This window comes from Prionailurus bengalensis, chromosome E4 (assembly GCF_016509475.1).
Source record: "Prionailurus bengalensis isolate Pbe53 chromosome E4, Fcat_Pben_1.1_paternal_pri, whole genome shotgun sequence".
In the NCBI taxonomy this organism is placed as follows: Eukaryota; Metazoa; Chordata; class Mammalia; order Carnivora; family Felidae; genus Prionailurus; species Prionailurus bengalensis.
In genome coordinates, this window is record NC_057360.1 from 21836911 (window position 1) to 21857637 (window position 20727).

At 35.0% G+C, this 20727-nt stretch overlaps 1 protein-coding gene across 2 annotated transcripts; it reads left to right on the plus strand.

Annotated features, from left to right (window-relative positions):
- Positions 1-2181: 2181 nt before the first annotated feature.
- PDC (phosducin) lies at positions 2182-20079 on the plus strand. 2 transcript variants are annotated; one of them, XM_043567866.1, is made up of 4 exons: positions 2182-2290; positions 12828-12912; positions 17580-17731; positions 19178-20079. In XM_043567866.1, the coding sequence occupies exons 2-4, from the start codon at positions 12852-12854 to the stop codon at positions 19700-19702; spliced, it is 738 nt and encodes a 245-aa protein (XP_043423801.1). In that variant the 5' UTR covers positions 2182-2290; positions 12828-12851; the 3' UTR covers positions 19703-20079. The 2 variants fall into 2 exon arrangements, with proteins under 2 accessions (XP_043423801.1, XP_043423802.1); XM_043567867.1 differs by having other exon boundaries at positions 2196-2278.
- The last annotated feature ends 648 nt before the right edge of the window (positions 20080-20727 follow it).

The window sequence follows — 20727 nt, forward strand, 5'->3', positions numbered from 1 at the left end:
GCAGTAGTAGGTATTTACCCAAAAGAGAAAAAAATGCTGATTCGAAGGGCACATGCACCCCAATATTTATAGCAGCACTATTGACAATAGCCAAAGCATGGAAAGAGCCCAAATGTCCATCAACTGATGAATTGATAAAGAAGAAATGATATGTGTGCTTGTGTGTATGCATGTGTGTGTGTGTGTGTGTATACGTATATATATGTATATATACATATATACGTATATATGTATATATACATATATATATATATCACATATATATATTGTGGAATAGTACTTGATGATCAAAAAGAATGAAATCTTGCCATTTGCAGCAACGTGGATAGAACTAGAAAGTATTATGCTAAGCAAAATAAGTCAGAGAAAGACAGATATCATGATTTCACTCATATGTGGAATTTAAGAAAACAACAGATGAACATAGGGGAAGGGAAGCAAAAATTAGATAAAAACAGAGAGGGAGACAAACCATAAGAGACTTTTAAATACAGAGAACAAACAGGGTTGCTGGAGGGTGTTGGGTGAGCAGGGTGGGCTAAATGGGCAATGGGCATTAGGAGGGCTCTTGTTGGGATGAGCACTGGGTGTTATGTAAGTGATGAATTACTAAATTCTATTCCTGAAATCATTATTACACTACATGTTAACTAACTTGAATTTTAAAAAACAAAAACAAAAAACGTTTTAGGGTGCCTGGGTAGCTCAATCGTTAAGCATCTGACTTTGGCTTAGGTCATGATCTCATGGTTAGTGAGTTCAAGTCCCACACTGGGGTGAGCTCAAGCCCCAATTCAGGTAAAACATGAGCCCCACTTCTCTCTCTCTCTCTAACCCCTCATAGGATTCTCTCTCTGCCCCTCGCTCACTTGTATCCCCCCCAAAAAAAACTTATAGAAAAAGTTGAAAACTAACTCTATTCGTGTCATAAAATATTTCTTACATAGTCCCAATTTTGTAGTAATTATAACATTTCATTGTGATTTTTACTTTCTTATCTCCTTTACTGAACTGTGATCCCCATGACATAGGGCATATAGTTTAATTTTCTTTGTATCCTCAGTACCTAGTCACTGCTGGTTTACACAAAGTAGGTGCTCATATTACACAAAGTAGGTACTCATTTTATTGTAATAAATAAATATTCATGTAATTGCTATCTTTTGCCCATTAAATGCATTCTGTAAACTATAAGGTAACTACTCTTAGATTACAGAATATACATTCTATGAGGTGCTTTGAACTAATAGTTTCAGAAGTTTAATTTTCAAAGACTGCAAAAACACTTCTGTTGAGCATTCCCTATCAAAGGGTAGGCAGTCTATAAGTTGTTGTTGAATGAAAGTTCTTTGTTTTGAATGCCAATGGAAGGAAAATGAAATGACCAACATAATAAAACAAACAAGAACTAGGAAAGATACAATAAAGTAGGGGCAAGATAGAAAGGTTGAACTCATTAACATTATAAAGACTATTCAAGGGGCGCCTGAGTGGCTCAGTCAGTTGAGCATTCAACTTGGGCTGAGGTCATGATCTCATGGTTCATGAGTTCAAGCCCTGCATTGGGTTCTGTGCTGACAGCTCAGAGCCTGGAGCGTGCTTTGGATTCTGTGTCTTCCTCTCTCTGCCCTTCCCCTGCTCACACTCTGTGTATATCTCTCTCTCTCAAAAATAAATAATTTTTAAAAAAAATAATAACAAAGACTGTATTCAAACATTTCCAGTATTTTTTTTACAAACAAAAAAATAAATCTTTTATTTATAAAAAATAAAAGATTTTAATATGCAAGGCATTTCAGGGCACTAAAAAGTTAGAAGAAAATAGTTGTTTGGTGAATTTAGGAGGAAAATGGACCATGCCAAATGCAATTGTCAAGAAGGGTAGTTCTTACAGTTGGGCCAAGAAAATTTCTTGACCAGAAAAACTAATTTTTTCTTTCTGAAAATGGCAAGTGAATTTCTGAGTGAAATTTCCATGCTGGAAAGAGATAATTTTTTTCTTCAAATAACATAAAATAGGTGGACAAAGATTGTATTTACCACAGAATTTGAAGTTCTTCATTGTTTTAGTTTGTCTTTGCCTTACAGTTAATGAACAGGCTTTGTAAATCTCTTATGTTAATCCTATTACCTGTTCAGAGCTATTTCTGCGAGGGTCATCAATATTCAGGGATCTTAAATCTGAGCTTAAAACTGTCCAAGTTCAAGTGAAGTTCAGTAAACAGGCCTTCTCATCTACTGAACATAACCAAGGATACGAGGCACATAGGACCAAACTGTGAGTCTGCAGGTAATCTTCTTCATACAATTTTTAAACTTTTACCTTGGGGGAAAGAATACTGATTTTAATGCTCATGGGTGTTCTTTTAAAATATTTCAAAGTAACATTCAGTAATGACTTATCTAACTGTAAAACAAATTCCGCGGATCTTTCCCTCTTAAAGAGATGGGCACTACTCATCTTCACTAATGTAAATTCAGAGTAAACACATAATTTTGAACTTGATATTCCAGACTCAAAGATATTATTTCAGATAGTTAAATAAAACCATGAATAGAAAATTAATTTTGAAATTTAAAATTCTTCAGGCCTCCTTTTGAGTGAAGAGAGAATTGAAGGAAAAAAGGGATGATTCCTTGCACTTTGCATTTGAAGATATGACTCCTGAGCTATGAAAGGGAGTATTACGCTCAGTGAGAAAGCATTCTCAGGCTTAGAACCAGGCACTTAACCAGTTGTGTGTTCGTGTTTTTTGTTTTATTTTTAGTATTACATTTTTGGGGTTTTTACAGGGAGGGTTTGTCTATTTAAGTGGGGATAATAATAGCTGTTTCAGAAGGTTACTTCAAAAATTTAATGACACAGAAGTAATGTTTTAAAAGAAAAGAAGAAAAGAATAGGGGCTTCTGGGTGGCTCAGTCGGTTAAGCGGCCGACTTTGGCTCAGGTCATGATCTCATGGTCCGTGAGTTCGAGCCCCGCGTCAGGCTCTGGGCTGATGGCTCGGAGCCTGGAGCCTGTGTCGGATTCTGTGTCTCCCTCTCTCTCTGCCCCTCCCCTGTTCATGCTCTGTCTCTCTCTGTCTCAAAAAGAAATAAACGTTAAAAAAAATAAAAATAAATAAAAGAATATAGGGAGTTTGTGGATATTTGTTAAATTAGGTGCAATTTTTCTTTTGATTGATTATATTTTCTTCTATTTTGCCTCATTGTGGAGGTAATTATGATTAATAAATAATCTTTACAGTTTGCCTCATGAAAATGAAGTAAAATTTTCCCATTGTTTTGTCATTGAGTTTTTTTATTAACTTCAAAAATAGCTTTCAACTATAGCATCCATTTATATATATATCCTATACGTATATATATCCTAACATTAAAGCTAGAAAAAAATTTTAGAGGTCATCTAACTCATCATGGCAATTTTTTGAGTAAATATTATGTTTATAAAATGCATTTGAATTACAGAAGTTGTCAAAATATATATGAACCATTCATGATAATGCGTCTACTGTAATTATAACAGTAAGTGCTAAAGTAAGTATAGTTACGAGATATACAGATATTCAAAACAAGGTATCTGCTCTGAATTTCCAGCAAGATTCCAACATTTCTATTTGCTTCAGAACAACTAAGGAAATGTCTGTTTGTAGTAAGAGCAAACTTGAATAGGTTAATGTCTTTTTCTTTCATTAGGAGCAAAAACTCAGTTATAATTTGGAAGCTTATATTTTCCCAGGATATTTGTAACTGATGATACTGGCTGACAAATAGAAGACTGCCATATGCTATGCATTCCTGACATACAAATTGTTTAAAAGACTCCTTACATCTTCCACCTGTCCAGTCTCATTTATAACAAGATGAGACTCAAAACAATTTGAGAAGAATAGGAACCATTAACCATTATATATACTCTGCAGTGTCTCTTATCAAAGTTTCTATCATAATTCTTCTATCTAAGTTGTTATGAACTTTAGATACCAGGGAGAGTGAAAGTGATAAAGGGATGTTTTCGATGGCATCAAGGTGTGTGTTTTATATGTAAGGGAAAGAAAAGTAACGTTTGCTTGGTGTCAACCATTTGCTCAGCATCTATTTGTGACAGCCATTTTGAGGATAGTGTGTGCTATAATCAATTCATGATTCTGCGGATTTATTAAGAAAAAAACTTTCATTACGATAAAAAACAATGTGAAAGTTGACCTACCCCAAAATTAACAGCTAGAATGACTAAAGGCAGCAACATAAATCCTGAGTATTTTAACTATCTCTGCAAAGTCCTCCTCCATTAAATAACCGAAATTCAGAAAAAATATATAAACCACTATGACAAAAATGGAAAATCAAATTTAAATCACCACCTCTCATTTTCCACTTATGCACTTTTCAGAAAATCTTACTATTGTTTTCCAGGCATTTTCATGTACGTTTTATTAGTCTGTATTTCAGGCTAATTAGCCTGTATTACCTGTATTAATCAACCTGAATTAGCCTGTAATTCACCAAATGAATCTCCCCTCAGGTTTCACATTCTTAAATGTCTTAAATGTTTTATGGCAAACAGACCTTACTAGAAGTATATCAAAGTATTAGGATAAAGATAACCAAAGTATTAACATAAATCAAAGTATTAGGATAAACTTTAGTTAATAAAATAGAATAGAAAACAATTCTGAGATAAATGTATAATATATGTGTGACTGTGTACACACACATGTACACACACACACACACACACACACACAGATATTCTTGGGTGGGAGAGATAATTAGACATAAGCAGTGCATAAATGCATTGATTCCAAAACAAAATTTATATTGATTTGACAACATCTATTATTAATTTTAAATATTTTATTTTAGTATTTAAAATTTTTAATTATTTACTAATTATCACTTTTGCTCAACATCTATTAAGTTCCTACAACTAAATATTACACATTTTACATGATACATTGCATATCATTTAATACTCACACAGCCTTTTGAAGTGGCCACTATTATTACTCCAATTTTACAAATAAGAAAACTAAAACACAGAGAGATTTTGTGATTTGTTCAAGGTCACCCAGTCAATAATTGGCAGGGCTATATTTGAACCCAAGTGTTTATGTATTACTATGTTCTACTGTCACTCGAAGTATTGTAATGCATGGTTCTTACCCACAAGAAGCTTAGCTACTCCTCAGAGGAGAAGACATATATAATTAATCAATTGGAGAATTATTCAAGAAATTAACTGACATATTATGAGGCATAAAATTCCCTCTACATTGATACTGGACCTAACATAACATTACTCTTACTAGAAATCTCCAGTTCTCAATGTCAGTAAATAAAATAGAGGGGTGGGATAGAGAAAGAAGAAATTATGTCTTATGTGAAATCATTATAGCTATCTTTATGATTTGAGAGGTAATGGAGGTCTCCACAAACCCAGTAATAACTCCTATGATATGACATGGTGCTATTAGACCTATCTGATGTGAAATTCCCAGCACTTTTTTACTAATAAAGGAAAAGCAGAATTGTTTGCTATAGGAGTCCAATATGACATTGGGAAAGATAGTCATGGCAAGGGTTAAAACATCTGCCATTAATATATTAGCATTGGTGAGAACATTAGCCTGGCTTAGTTAATCAGATTAGTTCACAGTCACCTTAGAAAACAGGAGAGCACAGACCTAAGGAGATGTATGGTTAGAGGCAGAAAAGGGTAGGATGTGAAGCCCTCTAAGAGTGACACCCTTAATAAAGCACAGATCAAGGCACAAAATCAGGGTTTCTATCAAAAATAAGTCAGTCAGAGAAATACAAATACTTCATGATTCCATTCATGTGGAATTTAAGAAACAAAACAAACTATCATGGATCGGGGGTGGGGGAGAAGAGAGACAAACCAAGAAACAGACTCTTAACTATAGAGAACAAACTGATGGTTACCACAGGAGAGGAGGGGGGAAGGGGTTAAATAGGTGATGAGGATTAAGGAGGGCAGTTGTGATGAGCACCGGGGTTGTATGCAAGTGTTGAATCACTAAATTGAACACCTGAAGCTGATATTACACTATATGTTAACTAACTGGAATTTAAATAAAAACTAAACAAAAAAGAAGTGAAGGTGAAGCAGAATTTCTATAGATTTTTCTCCACCTAGCAATTAAAAAAATTTTTTTTCGCATTTATTTATTTTTGAGAGAGGGAGAGAGAGAGCACGAGTGGGAGAGGGACAGAGAGAGAGAGGGAGACACCGAATCTGAAGCAGGCTTCAGGCTCTGAGCTGTCAGGGCAGATCCCAGTGCGGGGCTCAAGCTCATGAACTGGGAGATCATGACCTGAGCCGAAGTCAGAAGCTTAAGCAACTGAGCCACCCAGGTGCCTCTGTTTGTTTTATTTCTTAAATTCTACATGTGGGTGAAATCATTTTGTATTTGTCTTTCTCTGACTGACTTCTTTCACATAGCATGATACTCTCTAGTTCCATCTATGTTGTTACAAATGGCAAGATTTCATTCTTTGTTATGCCTGAATAGTCTACATTCTATTGTAGTTAGTACAGACACCAATATTTTCCTCAGGGCATCAGTGCAACCCAGAAACTGGCCAAGGAAATAACTGGCATTTATATTATTTGGCATGCAGGGGCTTCCTGCCCTATGTTTTTATAGAGCCTTCTATGTTATCTCAGGAATATGGGTCTAGAAGCAGGGAAAGAACTAGTGAAGAATCCAAAAAAATGGACAAGTTAATCCTAGGTATGCCTCATTGCATTAATTGTAATTCTTAGACGATAGATGGTGAGTCCTGAGAAATCCAGAGGCTGCAAGGCTTCAGAAATTAAGGAAAAGGCAGGCTAGGCAGACTCAGAAATAACAGCCAGCATCTACATAATTTAGATAATTTATCACAAAACAGAACCAGGGGCTATGGACTGAATTGTGCCCCCCACAATTCATGTTGATGACCTAACTCTAACTGTGATGGTATTTTGAGATACTAATTAGTAAGGAAGGAAGTAATGGTTAAATGAGAGCACAAGGGTAGGGCCTTGATCCATAGATTTAGTGGCTTTACAAGAGGGGACACCAGAGAACTCAATCTCTACACCATGAAAGAACACAGAGTAAAGGTGGCTGTTTGCAAGCCAGGAAGGGAAGCTTCACCAGAAAGCCCTGCCAAACCTTGACCTGGGACTCCTGGCCTACAAAACTGTGAGAAAATAAATTTCTGCCCCAGAAGTCTATAGTATTTTGTTAAAATAGCCTGAGCAGACTAAGATACCAGGAAGTTATGTTTATGTGATTTCTGACAAATTGAAAAGAGGCAGACAGTTTGAAAGACTGAAGTGTTAGTTTTCAAATATATGCCACACATTGAGAAGATTTGGGGAGCTACATAATAATAGCACTAAGAAGCAAACAGACTTAATTTTAGAAATTGATCTTAAAGACTGTTGTTTCAATTACATTTAAATATTCAAATACCATTCTTTGGAGTATACAGTTAATTCTTAAGTGGTTGATACGAATCCCATGAGTGAAATATCACTTGGCTGGCCAAATCTTCATACAAAGCTAAGTATAATGTTTCCATAACTTTGCATTTCTAGTTTCAGTTTGATACAGAACTGACAAATTATTGCATATTACACTTGCTTTTATTTACTTATACTATTTATTTATTTATGCTGTTACACTCAGCATAAATCAGTGAGGTTTAATGCAAAACAGAGACATTTATCATTCAAGTAACTACTATCTCAAGGAATTTAGGAACATGGTAGCTTATTGATCGATTATTTTTCATATTCTCATCTTGGTTTTAATGCTTCTATAAAAAATTAGGCTGATTTATTTGGTTAATTCATTCATTCCTTTTAGCATTTTATTGAGGTAATGAAAGAACAGAAAAAAATGAGGATTTTTGAGGTTTGAGAGTCAGACAAATTCGGATTGAACCCTGGCTCTATCTACTGCTACAAGCTCTGTGAGCTTTGGCAAGTCACGGAATCTCCTGAAACCTGAGAGTCCATGTCTGAAAAATGAAGATAATAATTTTTTGAGAATTAAAAACAGTATCTATAAAGTATCTAGCACATAGTGGTTTCTTTTAAAAATGACTGCTGTAGGGGCGCCTGGGTGGCTCAGTGGGTTGAGTGTCTGACTTCGGCTCAGGTCATGATCTTGCAGTCTGTGAGTTCAAGCCCTGCATTGGGCTCTGTGCTGACAGCTTAGAGCCTGGAGCCTACTTCAGATTCCGTGTCTCCTTCTCTCTCTCTGCCCTCACCCCCCTCCACTCTCTGCCTCTGCCTCTGTCTCTCTCAAAAATAAACATTTAAAAAAATTTTTAAATGGCTGCTGTAACTTATGGAGTATTTATAACATGTGAAACAATTATAAGAAGACAAGAACAGGTAAAAAACTTGTTCCTGTCCTCAAAAAAGCTTACAGTAGTGGAGGAAAAGGAATGTAAAAATAAGTCCTAAAAAAATTGTTGTGGATGCTAGGAGAGAAGTCAATCTAGAACATAGTGGGGAGATGACTCTAGTTTTTGCAAATCTACCAGCAGACTACAAGAGTTAGTATTGAAGGCAAAGCTCTTCTTCAAAACACTGAGAATGTACAAGTCAATTGTAAACTAGATAGTCTGATTAGATCAGGTCAATATATTTAAAATGATTAACAGATGTCATCATCACAGCGTCATGTGAACAAGGATAATGATAATAATGAAATAGTTTAGGGGTAGATTTGGGGTTTTTAAAGAGTTTTTTAAACTAATGTTTAAGAATTTTACTCACTTCCTTTCTATTCTAGATCATCACTATGGGAGGTGTTAGAGTTTTAAGAGCAAAGTGTGAGAAATGTTATTCCCTATCAGCCATTATTTTAAATTACTATTAAAATCCTACACTAAGAGGAAAATAAAACCCAAACCTGGTAAAATTATATTTTAAACTATATGTCTCATTAACATGTATATATATCTAAAATCAAAAGGGAACAACATTACAGATTTTTATAATACATAAGATGGAAAATACAGTAACTGCTGAACCACAGCAAATTTGGGGATGGAAGCACTTTTCTGTCTTCTCACCCTATTTTATCACCAATTTGCAATCACACACAGATGAGCTTATTAATACCCAAAGTCTTGGGGCGCCTGGGTGGCGCAGTCGGTTAAGCATCGACTTCATCCAGGTCACGATCTCGCGGTCCGTGAGTTCGAGCCCCGCGTCAGGCTCTTCTGGGCTGATGGCTCAGAGCCTGGAGCCTGTTTCTGATTCTGTGTCTCCCTCTCTCTCTGCCCCTCCCCCGTTCATGCTCTGTCTCTCTCTGTCCCAAAGATAAATAAACGTTGAAAAAAAAATTAAAAAAAAAATACCCAAAGTCTTGTAAACATCCTATTGTTATTTTAAAACCTTTAACCCTTGGGGCGCCTGGGTGGCGCAGTCAGTTAAGCGTCCGACTTCAGCCAGGTCACGATCTCACGGTCCGTGAGTTCGAGCCCCGCGTCAGGCTCTGGGCTGATGGCTCAGAGCCTGGAGCCTGTTTCCGATTCTGTGTCTCCCTCTCTCTCTGCCCCTCCCCCGTTCATGCTCTGTCTCTCTCTGTCCCAAAAATAAATAAACGTTGAAAAAAAAATTAAAAAAATAAAAATAAAAATAAATAAAACCTTTAACCCAAAGCAGACATGGAATTTTTTAACCACTAAGAATACCACTGCAAACCAAATGCTGATCATATGTTTTAAATGATTGTTGTACTGTATTACAAACATAAAATACATATTTTTATTTTATTTTACAGACTCACATAACACTCACTATGTGTCTGGATCTAAGCACCTTCCAAATACTAATTCAATTAATTTTAGGATACTAATGCTAATTTTGAAAAAGATAAGTTATTTGAGGAAATCAGAAAACCCCAGAGTGAGGTGATGACAGGGAATATTATTAATAGGAGTGTAGATCAAAAACATCAATAAGTTAATTATACTGGACTTGTGTCTCCTCTACAGAATCTTCAAGCAGTGTCAGCAAATATGTTTCAATATGTTTCTTTCAATTTGTATCTGTTGACTGGTTTCCCTAGTAGTAAATAGTAGTAAATTTTATCAATCTTTGTACTCTAACTCAAATGAAGGCATTAGGTAAAGATGGGCTCTGGTTTTTACTAAATAGACAACCTAGCTGACTTAGGTCTTAGTGTTTGTAAGTGTCATATTGGAAGAGTTTTGTTCCTCATGTAATTCAGAGCCTATGGAAATGCCAGCCACATAGTCTATTCTTAAAATATACTAGTTGAATAATGAATCAAGTTTTCCCCAAGTAATGGGATTATCTTTTCAGTAAACAAATTGGCAAAAGTCTTTTTGGAAAATGAAATTTTTTTTTTACTGGATTTCTAACTAGGTTGGCAAGAGGCAAGCCAAGAAGCAAGTTATGCTTCTTTTTCTTCAACATTTGAAATAAAAATTATCTTTAGATAGTCTTAATGTACTTATTGTGTATTTATTGTATTTACCGTGAATCGTAGTTACCCCAAATTAGCTCTATACTTCTGCGGGCGGTGGGGGGAAGTCTGGTTGAGTGTCTTCTTCTCTAGGGACTAAAGAACTATTGAAGTTATCAAAAAGTTTCTATTACTTTGTTGTGAAGTGTTCTTTTGAAGCAAACTAATAAATATTCATTTTTTTAATGCAAAAATTATTTTTAAGTAATTGCAATAAGTAATTAAGTAGCTTAGTGTTTATGTAGCTTTAATGTTTATTTATATTTGAGAGAGAGAGAGAGAGACAGTGAGCAAGCAGGGAAGGGGCAGAGAGACAGAGACAGAATCTGAAGCAGGCTCCAGGCTCTGAGCTGTCAGTACAGAGCCCAACACAGGGCTTAAACTCACAAACTGTGAGATCATGATCTGAGTAGAAGTCGGACACTTAACCAATTGAGCCAACCAGACACCCTTAAGTAGCTTTTTAAATATAATGCTTATTTGTTTGTTTGTTTACTTTAAAGTAAGCTGTACACCCAATGTGGGGCTCGAATTCACCACCCTGAGATTAAGAGTTGTATGCTCTACTGACTGAGCCAGCCAGGTGTCCCTTAAGTAGCATGTTTTAACTAACATTTATTTATTTCCATTTTCCTTTATTCTTTTTAATTACTAAATCCATCGAATTTTAATATTTTGATTACATCTATAGTTACATAAATATTGTGTAATAAATTGGTGTTCCCTTGATAGCTTTTTTTAAAGTGACTCAAACCATTTATTTTTCTTATATTCCCCCTTTTACATGAACATGAGAAAGACACATGATTTAAAATCCATATCTACAGTCTCCAAGAGCTCTTGACAGCCTTTGCTTAAAAGGCTTTTCTTGTTCAAATGGATAAAATCAAATTGGCAAAGACCTTTGACATCCAGTGATTCTGAGTAAGGACTACAATGATAGAAACAATAAAATTATGGGGCGCCTGGATGGCTCAGTCGGTTAAGCGTCTGACTTCCGCTCGGGTCATGGTCTCAGGGTCCTGAGTTCAAGCCCCACATCTGGCTCTGTGCTGACAGCTTGGAGCCTGGAGCCTGTTTCGGATTCTGTGTCTCCCTCTTTCTCTCTCCTCCCCAGCTCATGCTCTGTCTCTCTCTTCTCAAAAATAAATAAACGTTAAAATTTCAAAAAAGTCACATCTATACGGACCCCGCAGGGAATGTGTTAGTATGTATAATAGAGTTTTCCAGATGTTGGAAAGATAACTAAGTACATAAGTTGAATTTGATGTGAACAAAGAATAAATAGGTTCTATATAATGACATCAAAGAGTTTCCCATGAATAAAACTTCATGTACTTTTGGTAGATATTGTGACATATTTTATTTAGTCAAAATTCTATAGGCATAGTGACTAATTGTTATCTACTTGTTGGGTGATTTCACCAAAACTTGCTTGATGGTCTGGAGAGATGTTATGGAATTAGTTTTTGAACAGCACTGTTTCTTAGATCATTATTCGTTAATGCCAGTTCAGAAGTTGGATTTGTCAAACCATATTGACAAAATGACTCTACTTCCGTATGTTAACTTCCATAAGAGTGTAATGACTTAAAATTTAGCTCTACAATTAAATCTAGGTTCAAATTTTTGCTCTACCACTTACTATGCAATCATGGACAAGTAACTTAAACTCCCTGTCCTTTAGCTTCCTCAGTTGTAAAATGACATTAACAATTATCTCCGCCACATATGGCTATGTGAGAATTAAATGATTTTTGACACATAAAGTAATTGGAACAATGTCTGCACATAGTATTCATAGTAAGTTTATAATTATTATTAATTTTTAAAGTGTTGTTATATAAAATATTGGGATATAATTGTATGATATTTGGTAACAAAATAAAAAACCATGTAATAAATAATGTTCACTAAGTACATAGATTTAAACTGAAGGCTCTTTAAGTAAAAACAAACTATGAATTATGTAAAATATTTAGGTCAAAATATCTTTAATAACATAAACATTACATTGATGTCCTTTTACAAGGCAGACAGAAACATACTGAACACTTTATCACTTAGTGATAACTCTTAGCCTACTGTGGAACTTGGCAGCAGGAGAATAATAGAATCTCATATATATATATATTTTTTTTCAGATTCAAAAAATTAAAATTAAAAACTCTACCTTTGGTCTACTACTGTTTACAATTGCAAAGAAAGTTCATAGTGGGAGAAGTTAGGAAGGAGCTTAATTATACTGTACATAGAAAGGTATATGTATACATATATAATCATTACTTCTTTGTTCATACTATAGATTATATCAAATCTAATCCCAAAAATGGAAGAAGCCAAAAGCCAAAGTTTGGAGGAAGACTTTGAAGGACAGGCTACCCATACAGGTAAGCAAATCTAGAAGAAAATAATAATTATTAAATTAAAGTTAAATCTGGATATCTCTAATGTTCTCATTGCCACTATTCAGTATGAAATTTAAGTAATATATTTGAATGGTTTCATGGAATCATCTAAAAATACTTGAGTGGAAAAATGAATGTGAAGTCAAATACTCTTAAGCAGTTTTATTTAGATGTCAAAGAATGAGAAAAACATTTATTATTGAGAATTTCTTACTGCCCAACTATTATAAGACCTTTCTATGTACAGTATAATTAAGCTCCTTCCTCTCTAATTTCTCCCACTATGAACTTTCTTTGCAATTGTAAACAATAGTAGACCAAAAGGTAGAGTTTTTAATTTTAATTTTTTGAATCTGAAAATATAAAGAAATGATAAAACATTCTTAAATTAAATGCATTTCAGTATTCCTCCAGAAAACATTAAGACTTCAATTCATTTCACCCAGAGCCTGTTTTCCTAATCTGTTAAATTGTACACGACTGTGTATATGCCTCTACTAAGAGTTTAAAAGTCAAATAGCATGGTTCAAGTTTAAAAGTTCAGTTTGTAGGGGCATCTGGGTGGTTCAGTCAGTTAAGTATCCAACTCTTGATTTCTGGTCAGGTCATGATCTCATGGTCATGCCCTGTGTCGGGCTCTGCGTTGAGTGTGTGGCCTGTTTAGGATTTTCTCTCTCCCTCTCAGAAAAAAAAAGTTGTTTGTACCTCTTAAGCCTCTTCACTTATTTTGTAAACCCTAAAGTAATATAATATTATTGTCAACTACACTTCAGTTAAATATAATATTAAATTATATTATAAATTATATTAATATATGTACATATATTATATAAATATATATAACAAATTATAAATTATATTAAATATAATATAAATATACTGTCAACTATACTTGAATTAAAAAAATAAATAACAGGGGCGCCCAGGTGGCGCAGTCGGTTAAGCGTCCGACTTCAGCCAGGTCACGATCTCTCCGTCCGTGAGTTCGAGCCCCGCATCAGGCTCTGGGCTGATGGCTCAGAGCCTGGAGCCTGTTTCCGATTCTGTGTCTCCCTCTCTCTCTGCCCCTCCCCCGTTCATGCTCTGTCTCTCTCTGTTCCCAAAATAAATAAACGTTGAAAAAAAATTTTTTTTTAAATAAAAGAAAAATAAAATAAAATAAATAACATCTTAAAAATATGTAAAAATAACAGTTTAGGGTTTTTTAAAAACTCTATTGAATCTTATTAAATTAATACTTTCCTCTGTCTTTTAATAATATGAAGTGGAGCCTTTAAATTTAGAAAGAAGGTTGAATGAATTCACATGAGTACTTTATTTTTTTTTAATTTTTTTTTTAACGTTTTATTTTTGAGACAGAGAAAGACAAAGCATGAATGAGGGAGGGTCAGAGAGAGGGAGACACAGAATCCGAAACAGGCTCCAGGCTCTGAGCTATCAGCACAGAGCCCGATGTGGGGCTCGAACTCACGGAGGGAGAGATCATGACCTGAGCCCAAGTCGGCTGCTTAACCGACTGAGCCACCCAGGCGCCCCCACATGAGTACTTTAAAAAATTTTTTATTTATTTTGGGAGAGAGAGAGAGAGAGAGAGAGAGAGAGAGAGAGAGAGAGACAGCGCACAAGTGGGGAGGGGCAGAGAAAAGGAGAGACAGAATCCCAAGCGGGCTCCACACCATCAGCGCCTGATGCAGCGCTCCAACTTACTAACAGTGAGATCATGATCTGAGCCGAAATCAAGAGTCGGATGTTTAACCGACTTAGCCACCCAGGAGCCCCAAATTCACATGAGTACTTAACAAAATGCATGGGAATTCATTTTATAATGACACTGTGAAGAATACCTGTCTAATTATGGCACAGAACCAAGAAACCATAAAAGAAGATTGATAAATTCAGCTATAAAAATGAGAAGGGAGAGAGGGAGAGAGGAAAGAATGAAGGAAGGAAGGAAGGAAGGAAGGAAGGAAGGAAGGAAGGAAGGAAGGAAAGAAAGAAAGAAGGGAGGGAGGAAGGAAAGAAGGCACCAATGAACAAACAGGGAGGGAGGAGAGGAAGGGAGAAAGGGAAGAAAGAATGTCTGCTGTCTGATAAGTCATTAGTAGCAAATTCCAAAAAGCATTTAACAAATTGGGGGAAACCAGCTGTAATTCAATTGACAAACAGTTAATTTCCTAATATATACTGAAAGCTCTTACAAATCAGTAAGAAAAAAAGCAACAACCAAATGGAGAAATGAGCAAAAGATAGGTCAATTAAAACAACAACAACAACAACAACAACAACAACAACAGCAGCACTGGGGCACCTGGGTGGCTCAGTTGGTTAAACACCTGTCTCTTGGTTTCCGCTCAGGTCATGATCTCACAGTTTGTGAGTTCAAGCCCCACATGGGGTTTGTGCTAACAGCATAGAGCCTGCTTGGGATTCTATGTCCTTGTCCCTTGCCCCTCCCCTGCTTGCTCTCTACCTCTCTTTCTCAAAACTTAAAAAGTAAACATTTTAAAAATAGCACTTATGGGGCACCTGGGTGGTGCAGTTTATTAAGCTCTTGGTTTCCGCTCAGGTCATGATCTCATGGTTCGTGGGTTGAGCCTGCATCAGGCTCGTCAGAATCTGCTTCAGATTCTGTGTCTCCTTCTCTCTCTGTCCCTTCCCTGATCAGACTCTGTCTCTCTCTGTCTGTCAAAAATAAATAAATGTTTAAAAAAATTTTAAATAGCACTTATGAAATTAGTACTGTTGTGAGATACATTTTTTTCATACAGTTTGTAAAAGTAAAAAGTTTAATAACACACTTTGGAAAGAGGCATACTCATATTACTGGTAGGAGTGTAAATTGGCACAACTTCCTTAAAAGTAGTATAGCAGTATCAAAATTAGAAATGTATATACTTTTAGGGGCGCCTGGGTGGCTCAGTTGGTTGAGCATCTGGCTTCAGCTCAGGTTATGATCTCACAGTTTGTGAGTTCGAGCCCCACATCGGGCTCTGTGCTGACAGCTTAGAGCCTGGAGCCTGCTTCCAATTCTGTGTCTCCCTCTCTCTCTGCTCCTCCCCCGCTCATGCTCTGTCTCTCTGTCTCCTTCAAAAATAAATAAAAACATTTAAAAACATTAAAAAAAAAGAAATGTATATGCCTTTTGACCAAGCAATTTTACTACAATAACCTATAGACAGAATTGCATGGATAGAAAAAAAAAATGTATGTGCAAGGTTCTTCATTCAGAATCATATATCATAGAAAAAATGTGGAAGCACCAATATACATCAATAAGAAACTACTTAAGCAATTTAACATCTACACAATGGAATGCCATGCCCCCATTTTTTTAAAAAAGAGAAGATCCTCTTTATGTATATATATGAAAAAATTTCTGAGATATATTATGAATTTAAAAAAGCAAGGTGAGAAAAAGTATGTATAATATACTACCACCTGTAAAAATAACGAGAGAAAAAGATGCCCTTTTCTGCACATATAAACACATGCTATACACATGCATATTTTGCATAGACAGAAAACATATCTAGAAGATGAAGACTATACAAGTAAACAGAACACAGTGATTGACTGAATATAATTTTTAATATAAGTAACTTTATATTAAAAGTACATATTGTATATTATGTATATGTATATTTATTTTATTATTTTTTTGAGAGAGAGAGAGAAAGGGGGAGAGCGAGAGAGAGAGAGAGAGAGAGAGAGAGAGAGAGAGAGAGAGAGAAAGCAGGGGAGGCGCAGAGGGGGAGGTAGAGAGAGACCTGAACTGAAATCAAGAGACAGACACTCAACTGACTGAGCCACCCAGACATCCCAACATATTATATAAATTTAAAAATTATTAGAAATATGGGGGAGAGAGCGAGTATATCCACATATATAATACAATATTAAAAGTATAGATAGGGCTAATCTTTAGTGAAGGATATTTAAAACTCCATATTTTCAAGAATTTAGATCTTCCAAACACTGTTATTATTTATCACGGCTACTAAACATCTGAATTCCAGTTGGATCATCCTTGATTTTATTAATTTTTCCTAAATCTTCAAATCCCAGCTTTTCTACATTTGTGAAAGGTTCTTAAAATCTTAAAAGGAACTGGATGATTATGTAATAATTTTCTTAAAGCCATTTTGGTTATGTTAATTGAGATCAGGTCTACTCTCACTGGTTGTCTTGTATGTGCTATTATTATTGTTGTTTTCTGGATCTTTATATCATTTCAATTTATTTCCCTAATAATCCTAGTATCCTTTGTTAATAGTGGGTGCCAATTTTAGTTTATTGCTGAAGCTTCCTTCTTATTAATAAACGTGCCATTTTTCTAGTTTCTCTCTACATTCTAATTTCTAACAAATTTACCCTCAAATTTTGCCAGTAGTTCAAAGTGTATAATTTGTATTCTCATTGATGTAGATGTTTCAGAAAAATTCTTAGCCATAACCCACTTAACAGATTAATTTGGGAAAACATTTTTATGAGCAGGGCAGTCAAAAATTTCTAGCCAAAACAAGATGTTCATTTCCGATGCAGAAGATGACAAGTCTATTCCCATGGCAATATTTAATACAAATTTAAGTTGTATAAATAGTCGTTTTGAAAATAAAGAGGAAAACAATTTGTTTTTTATTTTATTACAGGACCCAAAGGAGTAATAAATGATTGGAGAAAGTTTAAATTAGAGAGTGAAGACAGTGATTCAGTTCCACCAAGCAAGAAGGAGATTCTCAGACAAATGTCTTCTCCTCAGAGTAGAGATAACAAAGACTCAAAAGAAAGATTCAGCAGAAAGGTAAGGAGAAATCAATAATAAATAACTTACAATGTTTTTAGTCAAAATTACTTGAAAGAATCACTTTAGAGATATTATAAAATAGATATATTTCAAAAATATATATTATAGTATTTATATTGGCAAAAAAACAGGAAATGAAGTGAATGCCTGTGAAGATATTCCATATTAAAAAATGTATAGCAGCTATTAAAAGAATTAGTTACAAATACATGAGCTGACTTACAGGCAGTTCTATAATATGAGAAAGCAAGATACAGAGTATGGTAAATTATACAATCCCATTCTCTAGAGCAATGGGGAAAAAAACCACATCACTTCATATATTTTTATGCTTATATGATTATATGAACATGTGTGTAAAAAAGTAGGGAAAGACACTCACCAACTTGACAATATTGGTTAGTTGGAAGGATGGGATTGGTGAGAGATCTCAACTTCCTTTTTCCAAGTAGGAGAAAGAAGATAAGCAGAATAAACCACTTTTTTTTTAAGGTATCACGATTTTTTTAAAGCAGCATTAACAAAAAAATCACAGTAATTTACTTGTCATATAATGTGTATTTCCATGTGATATGTTAAAAGATGATCTCTAAAATGTTAATGGAGATAAACTCAGAATATTAGAATGAGGAAATTTCACTATTTCTTCCTTCATTCCTTTAGCTTTTAGGCCATTTTTGAATCCTTATAATTAGCATGCATTATCTATATAACAATAACAATAATAATCATATTAATTAAAAACCGATAAAGTGATTTCCATTGTGGAATATATCACCTTATGGATTATTATCTCTAAACCAGTGTATACCATTCATTATATATTAATTCTCAACAGACTGCATCAGAAACATAAAGGCATTTTTGAGTGACACATTCAGATTGTGTGTCTATACCTTTTTATTTTTTATGAAAGCCACTCCAGGGTAGAACTTGCTGGGATTTTTTTACCCAAAGTGATGGGTAGTTCAGCGGCACATTTCTTACTGGTGATCATCTCGTGGCTCCACAGCAATATTTAGGCATGCTCTAATCATGAAATAGTTATGAGCTCCTATTATATTCCAGACACTACAGCAGATAGTGAAGAGTGATGAATGAGAAAAAATTCCTGCCCCATGGGACCTATCAGTTATAAAAACTATTATTAAATAAATAAATAAACAACACAATCTCGGGTAGTGTTTATTGCTATGAAGAAAAATAAACCAATATAATGAATAGAGAGCATAAGGTGGGCATTCTGTTAGGTGGTGTAGTCAAAGAAGGTGACATTTGAACAAAGACTAAAAGTGGTCAAGGAGAAGGCCTTCACACCACGAGTGAGGTAGGATGAGGGGGAGAAAATAGCACATGCAAACTTTGAGTCTATATGATTTTGTGTCTAAAGCATATAAATTCTGACTGAATGATCTCTGTCATTTCTTTTGTGTTTATTCCTAGATGAGCATTCAAGAATATGAACTAATCCACCGGGACAAAGAAGATGAAAATTGCCTTCGTAAATACCGGAGACAGTGTATGCAGGATATGCACCAGAAGCTGAGTTTTGGGCCTAGATACGGGTTTGTGTATGAGCTGGAAACTGGGGAGCAATTCCTGGAAACTATCGAAAAGGAGCAGAAAATCACCACAATTGTTGTTCACATTTATGAAGATGGCATTAAGGGCTGTGATGCTCTAAACAGTAGCTTTACATGCCTTGCAGTTGAATACCCTATGGTCAAGTTTTGTAAAATAAAAGCTTCTAATACAGGTGCTAGGGACCGCTTTTCCTCAGATGTACTCCCCACACTGCTTGTCTATAAAGGTGGGGAACTCATAAGCAATTTTATTAGTGTTTCTGAACAGTTTGCAGAAGAATTTTTTGCTGGGGATGTGGAGTCTTTCCTAAATGAATATGGGTTACTACCTGAAAGAGAGACACATGCCCTAGATCAGACCAACATGGAGGAAGATATTGAATAAAGAGTCACTATGTCAACATCTCATATTTCTCCTTTACAAGTTGAGCATTGATTTTCATAGTATCTATATTCCTTTAGAGAACACCAAGTATGGCCATGGCTATTTTAATTTGTGGGAAAAAAAACATGTACACTAAAAGTATTTACTTAGCGTTTCTTAGTTACTTAAATGCATAGAAGTCTTTACTATAAAACATTGTAGTGTTCAGCCACATGTTTGTAGACAAAGAGAATATGAATAATGTGACAGTTTTCAAAATCCCTTTCGAATTATGTGTGGGCTTTTTTACTCCTTGTTTTTTCCTCAGTGTTATTATTTGGGTTTTCAAATTTATAATTTTTCTAGTGTGATAAGAATAAAGTCTCACAAGGAAATAAGTTTTCTTTTTGAAGTCTTTTCTTTCTTGAGTATTACATTATCAAGGTCCTAAAAACATTATATAACCCAAAATACAAAAAAAAAAATCATTAAGATACACACACACACACACACACATATAAACTTAGAAACACTGTGCCACATTAAAGTTGCAAAAAAAAGTAGTATTTCTTTTAAATACAATTTCAGAAGCTAACCTTATTTAGGAAAAAAGGCAGAGTAGTAGCAAAGTCTTTTTATTCTACAGACACAAAATTATCTAGTAGTGATAATAATTACAACTATACAGATATCATTTTTTAATTTTTATTTTTATGGGCCAGCATTTTATACATATAATATCTAATCCTTTTTTAATTTTTTAATGTTTATTTAACTTTGAGAGAGACAGAGCATGAGTGGAGGAGGGGCAAAGAGAGAGGGACAGAATCCCAAGCCGGCTCCAGGCTCTAAGCTGTCAGCACAGAGCCAGTTGCGAGGACCAAACCCACGAACTGTGAGATCATGACCTGAGTTTAACTGAATGAGCCACCTAGGCATCCCCTAATTCTTTTTTTAAACGTTTATTTGTTCATTTATTTTGAGAGAGAGAACACGTGCATGTGCGTGAGCAGGGGAGGGGAGGAGAGAGAGAAAGATAGAGAGAA

Excerpts from the sequence above, each read along its gene's own strand:
- PDC (XM_043567866.1), top strand. The coding sequence starts at position 12,852 with ATGGAAGAAGCCAAAAGCCAAAGTTTGGAGGAAGACTTTGAAGGACAG. Across the intron at positions 12,913-17,579 it reads AGGACAGGCTACCCATACAG|GACCCAAAGGAGTAATAAAT; the intron begins GTAAGCAAATCT and ends ATTTTATTACAG. Across the intron at positions 17,732-19,177 it reads AAGAAAGATTCAGCAGAAAG|ATGAGCATTCAAGAATATGA; the intron begins GTAAGGAGAAAT and ends GTTTATTCCTAG.